Genomic DNA, 13488 nt, shown 5'->3' on the forward strand with positions numbered 1-13488 from the left:
ACTGATGGGGAATAACTATATCACCCTAGCTGAGGCACCTATATCCGCCCCTACCTGGCTGCGGAGGTAGACACCCTAGGGGGGAACGTTGTGGCGCCCCCGCTCCACGATGACTGTCCCTAGAGGCCCCAATATGCCCTGCAGCCACTAATGAGAGCCTCTACCCAGAAGCTACAGGGTCCTCTAGCACTATACATAGACCAGCTGTGCTAGGGAAGACCTATATCCCCAAAAGAACAAAGTTTTACATAGACACATATGGCGGTAACTGGTGAATGTACTGGATGATAATAGCTCCCCAGTGGACTATTAGAAGTATCTCACATTCATATGGATACACTACTACCGGACATACTTCATTATTTACACAGGCAGGAGCACCAGTGCTGTGTTCCCCTGTTGCATCACCAGTCTAGATGATAAGCTCCAACAGCATAGTTTCCTATGCATCGATATATATGGAAGCCATCAGTACTCATCTGTAGGTAAGTCCACTGTGCCTTTGAGGCGTTCACTTTAGATGGCGGTGTGGTGGAGCACAGTGGACTTACCGACAGATGAGTACTGATGGCTTCCATATATATCAGTACTCATCCTTAATTGCATAATTTCCTCTTTACTAATGTATAACACCGTCCCTTATTATGTAGCATCCTTTTTAGTTATGTATGTTGCTGTCCTTTATTATGTAGTGTCCCCTGTTGTTAGCCTTCTCCAACAGAAAAAAAACTATCATGCTCCATCAGCAATCATTTCAGTTTATATCTAACAAAAGAGGACGGTATGAAATAAATACCAGGGCACTGTAAATAACAGTACTGTATATAACGGAGAAGGCACTGTGTAATAAGAGATGGTGTTACACATAACAAGAGAGGGCACTGTGTAATAAGGGACTGGTGCTCTTTATAACAAGAGAAGGCACTGTAATAAGGGACTGTGCGTTATATAAAAAGAGAGGGCACTGTGTAATAAGGGGCGGCAATATACATGAGAGGATACTATGTAATATATGTATACTGTATATCTGTACATTGGTAGCCATAAAAGGAGGGGGGCCCAAACACATTTCTTGCACAGGGGCCCCAAATCGTCTGTGTCCGCCCCTGCTCAGGCGGACCTATAAACAAAAAGTCATCCAAATAATGAATGACGGACAATGTTAGAAACTTCCCTCGCCACGCATTCCAGAAAGGAACTAAACATTTCAAAAAGTGAACAAGTGGACTCTCCCTACCCTCCCATCCCCAAACCTGACAATCTATTATTCTGCAACGGACAAAATATAGAGCCATACTCAATAGGCTGTGCAGGTGCTGTAATCCTGCCAGTCACAGATCCGGAATCTACAGTAGTCATTCTCCAATAGACACTCTTGGCCCTGATGATTCTCTCCCAATCCTGTCTTCCAATTGACCCTCACCTCTCATCTCTGTATTTGTAATCCAATTGCCGTCTCGTTAAACTGGCCAGCATACTGCTGCTGGTTCCTGCACCTTCTGCCTGGTTTACGACTTCTCATCGTAGCCCATGTTTTATTTTCCTGCACCCAATCTCTTCTACTCTGTCCCTGGTCTATGATGTCACCAGTAGGCCCTGCACCAGGAACCCCAGCACCAGGACCAGACGCCTGCCCTCGTTCCTCTTGTCGTCTGCATCCAACACCAACTGTCCTTCCAACTACAATGCCTGTTTCTACCACAAGATCTTGCCACTCTATAACTTGACAAGCAGGCCCTGCAACAGGAACATGCCACTGCAGGACTGACATCCGGCCTCCCAGGAGATGCAGGACATGCAGCTTACCCGCGTTGTGGCCTACTTCCTCCCGAAGCCCTGGGCTGGCTGCCAGGATTTCTCCCAGGCCACCTGATCACTTGCATCTAGATGGCACCTGCTGCCCGGAGGGTCGCTGGAGGGGCTCCTGAGCCAATGCCTGGAACGAGGGGTCACATCGGGGCTCAACCTTTATGGCGGCCTCGTTCTCCTAGGCCGCCGACTATATCCTTCAGGAACAGGCTGTGGCACTGCTCCTCCCAGCAGCCAGGACAACTGCTCCTCCAGCCAGGCCTCACCTCTCACACCTGCCGCAGCTCTCACCTTGCCCATGAGGGCTACTAGGCTAGGCATCACCATCCAGTAATCCAGTAACCAGGTGAGGGAGTGGGGATGGATTCTTCTCTCTGGGAAAGCCCCAAGAATGGCCCCTTTTCCCACACTTTTCCTTTTTATACTCCCCTTTACTGCCCCCTCCCCTTAGTGATCCAATCCCATAGCCCCAATTCAAACTTCCTTTTCTCTCCTGGCCCAATCACTGTCATGTGGTCCTCAGCCTAAAAGTAGAGCTCCGGCCCCTCCTTTACACCGCAAATGTATTATTCATAGTAATCAGCTCTCCTGACCAATGATAGTGCAGAAAACAGCCCAGTGCCAAAAGTAATCCATTACAAGCATTATATTTCTGGCATTACCAAGCTGCAACACAGCAAAATATATGCCAAGGATACTTTACTCTGGAAACATTGTATTTAAGCTTTTCATTACCGGTAGTTATGCTGTCAAGAAGACAAGTGAGGCAGCAATTCCTACATAAACTACCATTATATGGATAAAATAATTTTTACACCTCTGTATCATTGCATTTAGGTTTTTAATTCAGTCCCATTTCCCCAGGTGTATAAAATACAGACCCCAGTCACGCAATCTTCCTATATTAAAATGTGACAGAATTGGTTGTTCTAAAGAGCTCACTGATACCACTGTGGTACTGTAAGGACATGTTTCCATGGGCAGAAACCGGCAGCGCTTTGGACGCAGCATATGTCCAAAGCGCTGCCGACTTTTGAACGCTGGTGATTCCACATGTGTTCATTAAACCGTGCGGAATCACCGCACCCAATACATTTCAAGGGTGATATTTATCTTGCGGAGACTGAGCATCTTCGCTAGATAAATTGACATGCTGCTGTCTGTAAAAACGCATCGCATGTCCGTTTACGCAGGATTTCATGAAATCCCATCCACTATGCTGTAACATCTGGCTGCTGGGGGTCCAACCCGCAGCGTTTACTGACCGTGGAAACATACCCTAATAAGATTTTACCAATGTAAGAAGCCAACTCCTGACATTTCTGAAAATTTTAACCATTTAAGAATTACAGCAAGTGGCCGTGAAGTTGCAAAACCATGTAAAGTTACAGTGTGAGGTCACTGAGTGATGAAGAGCATAACTGCAAAGATCCAAACGTCCTCTGGCATGAACATCAGCATAAAAAATGTGTGTTGGGAGTTTCATTGCATACGTTTCCATGACCAAGCAGAAACATGCAAGCCTTACATCACCAAGCACAATGCCAAGGATTATATGGAGTGGCACGCTGCCACTGGACTCTGGAGCAATGGAAATATGTTGCGGAGTGACAAATCATACTTCTCAATCAGGCATCTGATTTACAAGTTTGGGTTTTGTGAATGCTAGGAGAACGTTACCTGTCAGACTGCAATGTGGCAAGTGTAAAGTTTGGTGGAGGAGTGCTATGGGGTTATTTTTCAGAGGTTGGTCTAGGTCCCTTAAACTGGCCAAAAATATTAGATGTCATACAGTTGTACAATGCTTTGGCTGATTGTTTGGCCCACCGCTATCTCAGCTGACTCTCCCATACACAGGAGCGCTCGCTTCTGTATTCTTTCTTAGCTCTGGGAGAATAGCGCGATCAGCAGTCCGAAATTATACATCAAATATACATCTCTTGCCCAACCATCATCATGCACCCCCATACACATTAGATGGTCGTTCCAACCTGTGATATCAGCGGTTCTGGACAACACTGGTCAAGTACGTATGGGGGGCCGTTAGTTACAGTGAAAGGAATCCTTAATGCTTCAGCATCCTAAAACATTTTGGACAATTCTATGGTTCCATCTTTGTTGGAACAGTATGGGGAAGGCCCTTTTTTGTTCATCAATGACTGTGCAACAGTACACAACGAAAGGTCTATAAAGGCTTGGCTGGGTGAGTTTTATTATGGAAGAACCCGTATGGGCCACAAAGAATCCTTTTGGGATGAACCAAGCCTTCTCATCAAACATCTGTGTCTAATCTCACAAATGCTCCTCTGCATGAAATGGAAAAACACTCCCAAAGACACACTCCAAAGATCTTGTGAGAAGCCCTTCCAGAAGCGTGGGAACTGATTCAGTTCCAAAGAGATGACCAACTGCACATTAATACCTATGGATTTAGATTGGGATGTCATAAAAGCTCCCGTAGGTGTAATGTGCAGGTATCCCAATACTTTTGTCCATATAGTATTAATATATGCTGTAGACATACATGCTGTATATATATAGCAGTAGATCGGCTCACTCAGCTGCTTAATGAGGTAGTCACAGGAATGCCTTCATCAGGTCAACAGAAAAATAGCCGTATTCAGACTTTTGGGCATAAACAAACAGCACGCTTTATGGTCCGCATAACTTCAAGGATCCGCCCGCTCAGAAATCAGGGTTAAGCTCGCTTTAGCAAATAGCATCTCTGTAGGTCAGCTTCTTCTTCAGAGCACACCCAGCACAATTATTAAGTCCAGAGGCTTCACCTTTACCTCCTGGACCACATCGTAGGGTGTGTGTATATAAATGTACAAGGATAGATAGAAAGGATAGCTAGATAGATAGACAGATAGATATAGAGAGCACAAGCACAGCAATAAACAGACAGAAATCGATATATATTACGGTAAATAATACAAGCAGTGATCTACATGCTTTCCTACTGAAAATCTCACCAGCACATAGCTGAAGGGGCTCAAGACATCCATGAACACTTCACTCCACTGATCTGAAAACAGAGCATCCTTCAGACGCTTATTGATCATGGAATTGACCTCCTGTAACCTGTAGAAACATAGTATGAAACAGGCTGATAAATGAAAACCCAAAAGGCCCACATATCTATTAGATTAACTGTGGCCGTACCCGTCATTATCGACAGGTTCGGCTCTCTAATATGTATGTCAGGGAAAATAAGGATCTTCTATGTCCGATTTCAGACTGCTGATCCTTTTGCTCTCTACAAGAAAAGCTGCTGCCAGAGATTTCTGGCATTGGTCTTCATAAAGAACACCGAAGCACTAGTTTCTTTTTGTATGAGAGATTCAGGCGAGATGGACGCCGGCTGAATGATTAACCAAACCATCAACCGACAGCTATCTAAAGTATATGGGAACTTAAAAGTGGCTAGATATTTTAATTTATTATTGTAACATTTAAGGGATAGGATATTAAGGATGTATCTTACCCAATAACAAACATATCGGTCTTGCCATCTCCAGCATTTAGGCAGAGAAGACCGGTGAGGTCTGACGGTGGCACAGAGCAGCCCACATTCCACGTGATGATGTATACCCTGCACAGGGACATAATATACAACAATAGCGGGAAAGTATGAACACAATATTTAGTCAAACAATGATAGAATCTGCACAGGAAAACAAACAACTAAAAATGAATGTAGATTGGGGATAGTATCATACAGTATTTGCATTACATGCAAGAATGCAATAAATCGAATCCCCAAACTAGAAGTCACATTTCTGGATATAAACACATGCTCAGCATTAGAGTTGGGGGAATTTATCTGAGTGAAATTAAATTATTTGTGTATTTTACAAAAATCCATATTCTCCAGAAAACAGATTTTTTTGTAATTCCCTCTGCGTTAATTCAGCAAAACTACTAAACCATATGGGACCAGCAAAAAGTTACAAAAAAAGGTAATAATCACCTCATCTCTGCTATTCACTTTCCCCTACAGTGCCTTGCGAAAGTATTCGGCTCCCTGGGACTTTTCAACATTTTCCCACATATCATGCTTCAAGCATAAAGATAGCAAATGCAAATTTTTGGTGAAGAATCAACAAGTGGAACACAATTGTGAAGGTGAACTAAATTTATTGGTTATTTTAAATTTTTGTGGAAATTCAAAAACTGAAAAGTGGGGCGTGCAATATTATTCGTCCCCTTTACTTTCAGTGCAGCAAACTCACTCCAGAAGTTCATTGTGGATCTCTGAATGATCCAATGTTGTTCTAAATGCCTAATGATGATAAATATAATCCACCTGTGTCTAATCAAGTCTCCGTATAAATGCACCTGCTCTGTGATAGTCTCAGACTATGTGCACAAGTTGCGGATTTGCCTGCAGATCCGCAGCTGATTGGCCACTGTGGATTCGCAGCAGTTTTCCCATCAGGTTTACAGTACCATGTAAACTTATGGAAAGCCAAACCGCGTGCCCATGGGGCAGAAAATACTGCGCGGAAATGCTGCGTTGTATTTTCCACAGCATGTCAATTGTTTGTACGGATTCCGCAGCGTTTTACACCTGCTCCTCAATAGGAATCTGTAGGTGTAAAACCGCAGGTGAAATCAGCACAAAAAATGCAGGAAATCCGGGGTAAATCCGAAGGTATAACGCAGTGCGTTTTACCTGCGGATTTTTCAAAAACGGTGCGGAAAAACCTGCACATCAATCCACAACGTGGGCACATAGCCTCAGGGTTCTGTTTGAAACACAAAGAGCCTCATGAAGACCAAGGAACACAACAGGCAGGTCCGTGATACTGTTGTGGAGAAGTTTAAAGCTGGATTTGGATACAAAATGATTTCCAAAACTTTAAACATCCCAAGGAGCACTCTGCAAGTGATCATATTGAAATGGAAGGAGTATCATACCACTGCAAATCTACCAAGACCTGGCCGTCCCTCTAAACTTTCATCTCAAACAAGGAGAAGACTGATCAGAAATGCAGACAAGAGGCCCATGATCACTCTGGATGAACTGCAGAGATCTACAGCTGAGGTGGGACAGTCTGTCCATAGGACAACAATCAGTCATACACTGCACAAATCTGGCCTTTATGGAAGAGTGGCAAGAAGAAAGCCATTTCTCAAAGATATCCATAAAAAGTGCTGTTTAAAGTTTGCAACAAGCCACCTGGGAGACACCAAACATGTGGAAGAATGTGATCTGGTCAGATGAAACCAAAATCGAACTTTTTGGCAACAATGTCAAATGATATGTTTGGCGTAAAGGCAACACAGCTCATCACCCTGAACACACCATCCCCACTGTCAAACATGGTGGTGGCAGCATTATGGTTTGGGCCTGCTTTTCTTCAGCAGGGACAGGGAAGATGGTTAAAATTGATGGGAAGATGGAGGGAGCCAAATACAGGACCATTGTTGAAGAAAACCTGCTGGAGTCTGCAAAAGACCTGAGACTGGGATGGAGATTTGTCTTCCAACAAGACAATGATCCCAACCATAAAGCAAAATCTACAATGAAATGGTTCACAAATAAATGTATCCAGGTGATAGAATGCCCAAGTCAAAGTCAAGACCTCAATTCAATCAAGAATCTGTGGAAAGAGATGAAAAATGCTGTTCACAAACGATCTCCATCAAACCTCACTGAGCTCAAGCTGTTTGCCAAGGAAGAATGGGCAAGAATTTCAGTCTCTCGATGTCCAAAACTGATAGAGACATACCCCAAGTGACTTGCATCTGTAATCGTAGCAAAAGGTGGTGCAACAAAGTGTTAAGTTAAAGGGGACGAATAATATTGCACGCCCCACTTTTAACTTTGTGATTTTCCACAATAATTTAAAATAACCAATAAATTTCGTTCAATTTCACAAGTGTTTTCCACTTGTTGTTGATTCTCGACCAAAAATTTACATTTGGTGTCTTTATGTTTGTAGCATGATATGTGGGAAAAGGTTGAAAAGTTCCAGGGAGCCAAATACTTTCACAAGGCACTGTATATGGTCCTCGGAGACATTTACCGCCATGGCACACTGAAACCCTGGGCATCTAGATGTCAGGCTAAGACTGCATGTGCAGGGATGTGAGTGAGCATTGTAACGTTGCTGCACACATCGTGACATTATGACCTACGTCCCAACCTTACGATGCTCAATCGAGGCAGGGACATCCAGCGGTAACTAGGTCTGGAATGTCTCTGCAAATGCATTGTGAAGATGACCAAGGTTTAGAAGTGCGCGGCAGTAATAAGGGGCGCCAAGAATGGTAAGTGGGACAGTATCAGTTATTTTTTTTTCTCTACATCCTTAGTTTTGTTATCTCTCCAGACCCCCGATGATAACAAGGGACATTCAATTCGCAGAGAATAAATTCATAGCAAATAGAATTTCTAGGTCAAAGCCACATGGTTTGTCGAATTCTAATCTTGCCAGATCCGTTCATTTCTACTCAAAATATATGCTAAAAAGAGTGCTGGTCCCATCATCTGCTGTTTTGCCATGAGATAAGCGGCACCAGAAGTAAGCAGCAGCCCCACATCTCTATTCAATCTATACAAATAGCATATTTCACAGCAAAACTTTTAAATTTAGAAAGAGACTATTATACACGTAGGTAGATACACCACTGAGCACTCACTCTTGATATTTAGGTAACTGTTCTTGAACAAGCAGATTCAAGACCACAAAAATACATTTCTGGTGTCAGACTAATGGATATTACATGCAGTCATTGTCAGAGCCTATTGCTCATTCCTTTCTCCTGAGGATCCACAGCGGTGGTTTATGGCTGTTCTACAGGAAGACTGCAGTTTTGTAATCATTTATAGACTGCTGAATATATTACTATTCTGTATGGCTTGGATTCAGATCTTGCTCTGTGGTTAAAGTCTAAAATCAAACCCACTGTGTGCGGTCATGTCTTACTGCGTTCATTCTGTATGTAAAGGTAACAATAGAAGGAGGAAGAATGAGTGAAGAAAGCATCAGTGAACAATGGTCTATATTTCGTGTACGCCAAACATATCTATATGGCTCCCTTCAAAGGGAGGTCAGATCCAATGGTATAGAAATGCAAGGCAGACGGCACTTTACAGTTTAGACTCTGCAACATAAGAATACTTTTTTCTTCCTTTAGAACCTATGGGCAAAGAATCTCACTGCATGTACAGGGGGGCAAAAAAGTATTTAGTCAGTCAGCAATAGTGCAAGTTCCACCACTTAAAAAGATGAGAGGCGTCTGTAATTTACATCATAGGTAGACCTCAACTATGGGAGACAAACTGGGGAAAAAAAATCCAGAAAATCACATTGTCTGTTTTTTTTAACATTTTATTTGCATATGATGGTGGAAAATAAGTATTTGGTCAGAAACAAAATTTCATCTCAATACTTTGTAATATATCCTTTGTTGGCAATGACAGAGGTCAAACGTTTTCTGTAAGTCTTCACAAGGTTGCCACACACTGTTGTTGGTATGTTGGCCCATTCCTCCATGCAGATCTCCTCTAGAGCAGTGATGTTTTTGGCTTTTCGCTTGGCAACACGGACTTTCAACTCCCTCCAAAGGTTTTCTATAGGGTTGAGATCTGGAGACTGGCTAGGCCACTCCAGGACCTTGAAATGCTTCTTACGAAGCCACTCCTTCGTTGCCCTGGCGGTGTGCTTTGGATCATTGTCATGTTGAAAGACCCAGCCACGTTTCATCTTCAATGCCCTTGCTGATGGAAGGAGGTTTGCACTCAAAATCTCACGATACATGGCCCCATTCATTCTTTCATGTACCCGGATCAGTCGTCCTGGCCCCTTTGCAGAGAAACAGCCCCAAAGCATGATGTTTCCACCACCATGCTTTACAGTAGGTATGGTGTTTGATGGATGCAACTCAGTATTCTTTTTCCTCCAAACACGACAAGTTGTGTTTCTACCAAACAGTTCCAGTTTGGTTTCATCAGACCATAGGACATTCTCCCAAAACTCTTCTGGATCATCCAAATGCTCTCTAGCAAACTTCAGACGGGCCCGGACATGTACTGGCTTAAGCAGTGGGACACGTCTGGCACTGCAGGATCTGAGTCCATGGTGGCGTAGTGTGTTACTTATGGTAGGCCTTGTTACATTGGTCCCAGCTCTCTGCAGTTCATTCACTAGGTCCCCCCGCGTGGTTCTGGGATTTTTGCTCACCGTTCTTGTGATCATTCTGACCCCACGGGGTGGGATTTTGCGTGGAGCCCCAGATCGAGGGAGATTATCAGTGGTCTTGTATGTCTTCCATTTTCTAATTATTGCTCCCACTGTTGATTTCTTCACTCCAAGCTGGTTGGCTATTGCAGATTCAGTCTTCCCAGCCTGGTGCAGGGCTACAATTTTGTTTCTGGTGTCCTTTGACAGCTCTTTGGTCTTCACCATAGAGGAGTTTGGAGTCAGACTGTTTGAGGGTGTGCACAGGTGTCTTTTTATACTGATAACAAGTTTAAACAGGTGCCATTACTACAGGTAATGAGTGGAGGAAAGAGGAAACTCTTAAAGAAGAAGTTACAGGTCTGTGAGAGCCAGAAATCTTGATTGTTTCTGACCAAATACTTATTTTCCACCATAATATGGAAATAAAATGTTAAAAAAACAGACAATGTGATTTTCTGGATTTTTTTTTCTCAGTTTGTCTCCCATAGTTGAGGTCTACCTATGATGTAAATTACAGACGCCTCTCATCTTTTTAAGTGGTGGAACTTGCACTATTGCTGACTGACTAAATACTTTTTTGCCCCACTGTATGCCTACATAGTACTACCAGAGGTAAGAGCCTTCTGTTGGAGATATCCTGCTGAAGAAAAGTCTCAAATGCAATGTACATACAGCCTAACTCAAGACAGAAGAATGAAATTACACACAAGGTTTGTAAAAACAACAGGTCCAATATAATCAGGTTTCAGTTATTAAAATGCAATTAGATCAAATGAGTGCATCTCATTTGTATTATGCTATAGTTGAGCATTTTGGTTTATTTTAATACATTTACCTAAAATCCTCTCCTGCCTTGTTTAGTTCAGCACCATTAAAAAATGATCTGTCTGCTTCAATTTGCGATGACGAATTGGAATCAGATCTCAAACAAGATTCCTGAGGTCTAACTGGACGTGGAGACGCTTGGGATCTGCTAGGCTGTGGTGATCCTCTTGGGCTAGGGACTGGTGATCGATGAGGCGAGGATGGAGCAGGAGGAAGTGGCCTATATTGATGAGTTGGAGATAAAAGACCTGGACAAGATCCTTCAGGTTGTGATCTACCAGATTCACTTTTCGGACTGAACTGAGAACCCACAGGATGAAGTCTCAAGGATCCTTCTGGTTGTGACCGGTCAGGAGCAGAAGATCCCACAGGTGCTAAAGGACGAATAGACAGTTGTCCTACCGGAAGTGAAGTTTGTGAACAGCTAGAACCTTCAGGTTGAGATCTACCAGATCCTGCAGGACTAAGTCGAGGAGAAGTCAAAGAGATATGCCTTGTGGACAACTCTGGAGATGGTGGAGCAACAAACACAAGTTGGGCATCCATCTTTAGGAAGCAAGCACAAAACATACAGTGTCAACATGATCAAAATAACAAGTCAAAAAGCACATCTGGTAATTATCACAACTTTACTTTAAGTACAGTCCTGCTCATCGTTATAAGCACCCATGAAATTTAAGTACATAATGTGAAATATCTCCTGAAAAAAAATTAATGAAGTGAAACAGGGTTTTTTTTTATAATGCAGTCGTGTTAAATACAAAAGAGCAAATGACAAACAATCATTTAAAACAGAAAACAATGGGAGGGAAAAAAAAAAAAAACCTAAAGCTTGCTCTGACACAGGTATTGGCACCCTTTACATTAAATTAGTGTGGAAACACATTTTGACTCACCTGTGGTAAATCACAAATGAGAATCACCTGTGATTAATGTGGCACCCCTAGGGGTATTTGCCACAAAAATAGTTACTGACAGTAAATGCAAATACTAAAATAGCAAGACTGCACTACCACCTCCGGCCAGAAGGGGGAGCTCCAGAGACTCCCCTTGATTCATTCTGGTCTGAGAGAAGAACTGGCAGTTGGGCTAAGGAGCTGAAAGTGAGAGGTCATACAGTTGAATCTCTAACAGCCCTGTGACTGTTACCAGGCCTAAATCACCGGCCTGAGGAGAAGAGGGATAGAGAAAAAGGACATTGTGAGAACCGGGTAGCATTAATCACTACCCAGAACAGGCGCAAAGACGGATACCGGATCCGTGGCTGTATTCATTACATATAATACAGCAACCGGAAAAACGTGAGGTGATATCAGCTTCACTAGGGTCGGACGCAGCAACAGACACAGAGTTCAGCGGTACTCCTGGAGGGGGTAAGCCGATAAAAGGACTCGGGTTGCCCGTCGAACCAGGACCTGGAGGGGACAGATTGGGCCGGCAGCCAGTTCACATACAGCAGCAGGGCCACACAGATATTGCGTACAATAAGAGGCGAAGACCCCGGCAGGGTCAAAGTAACTCAGAGTTCCCATACAGACTCCGGTGACAGGACTGGTTGTAAATCCTTTTTTTGTTAAAGTAAACTGGTTAAACGTTTCAGTGCCTCAGTCTTTCATTTGGACAATAGCCATCTATCCAGGATTGGGATCATCACCGCTGGGAGAACCTGCTGCTGATCAAGTAAGTGCCTGTTCCCTCACGATACCCTTTACACTGTGCATTGCCTGAGGCCACAGCACCGGGTCAAGCCACCCGTGACACCCCCCTCAAGAGACAGACCCCATTGGTCCGGTGCTGGGTACCCCGGTCTCTTGGGCGTCACAATTGGCGTCACGAACAGGATCTAGCCAGCCCGTATACCGGGTATTGTGTGCCGTGATTGGAGCCCAAAACTGTAAAAAAACTTGGATGAAAAATCTTGAAAATTGACTTTATTAAAGAAAAATCCATTCTCCATTGACAACTATTGAAAGTGACTTTTCCCCATTGGTTATAATGGAGTAAAGATGGCCGCCATCCCCTGAGGTAATCACTTCATAACCGTTAGGCACGAGACTGTTAATTGAGCTACGCCATCACCTGAGCCCCAGTCTAACTGAAAAAACTTCAGAATCCGCCATTACAGAGCGCGGTGGGTGGGAGCAGCAGGGGGCGTGTCATTGTGGGCGGCACCAAGCTGAGCGCTCTGACATCAGAGCAAGGGGAAAATCGATCCTGCTGCACAGCGGAACGAATCTACACTATCCCGACGGAAGCGGAGGACCGGAAGGGTCCGGATTAACTAAGGGGGCACAGTATGTCGCAGCACGGAGACGCCGCAGCACCCGGCGACGCTAATGCAGCTGAAAGACAGAGTGTCGATAGAGAGTCCGGTAGCGCAGCGGTGCAAGGAGTGGCGCCCATCATGCCGGTGCTGATGCCATATACCCCGGGTGGCCCATGGCTTCCAATGTATGAAGGTGAGCCTAATACCCTTGACGATTTCAGAGAAAAGATGCTGGCCCATTTTGACATGTTCCCTGTGGGTGAAGTTCAGCGTGTTAGTCTCCTGATGATGCAGTTAAGTGGCCATGCTAAGCGAGAAGTCACAGCATGGGCAGCTGATCTAAAAGGCACTGTTGAACGCATATTTGCTGGATTAAAAGCTACATTTGAAACC

At 44.0% G+C, this 13488-nt stretch overlaps 1 protein-coding gene across 2 annotated transcripts in view; it reads right to left on the bottom strand.

Annotated features, from left to right (window-relative positions):
• The window catches only part of INPP5J (inositol polyphosphate-5-phosphatase J), a 115622-nt gene that overhangs the window by 43991 nt on the left and 58143 nt on the right, over positions 1-13488 (bottom strand). For both annotated transcript variants that reach the window (XM_069760236.1, XM_069760238.1), the window contains exons 2-4: positions 10840-11375; positions 5297-5404; positions 4785-4893 (exon numbers count right to left, since the gene is read on the bottom strand). In XM_069760236.1, coding sequence (XP_069616337.1) covers positions 4785-4893; positions 5297-5404; positions 10840-11375 — 753 coding nt within the window. The remainder of the gene's footprint in view (positions 1-4784; positions 4894-5296; positions 5405-10839; positions 11376-13488) is intronic.

The sequence above is a fragment of the Ranitomeya imitator genome, chromosome 1 (genome assembly GCF_032444005.1).
Source record: "Ranitomeya imitator isolate aRanImi1 chromosome 1, aRanImi1.pri, whole genome shotgun sequence".
In the NCBI taxonomy this organism is placed as follows: Eukaryota; Metazoa; Chordata; class Amphibia; order Anura; family Dendrobatidae; genus Ranitomeya; species Ranitomeya imitator.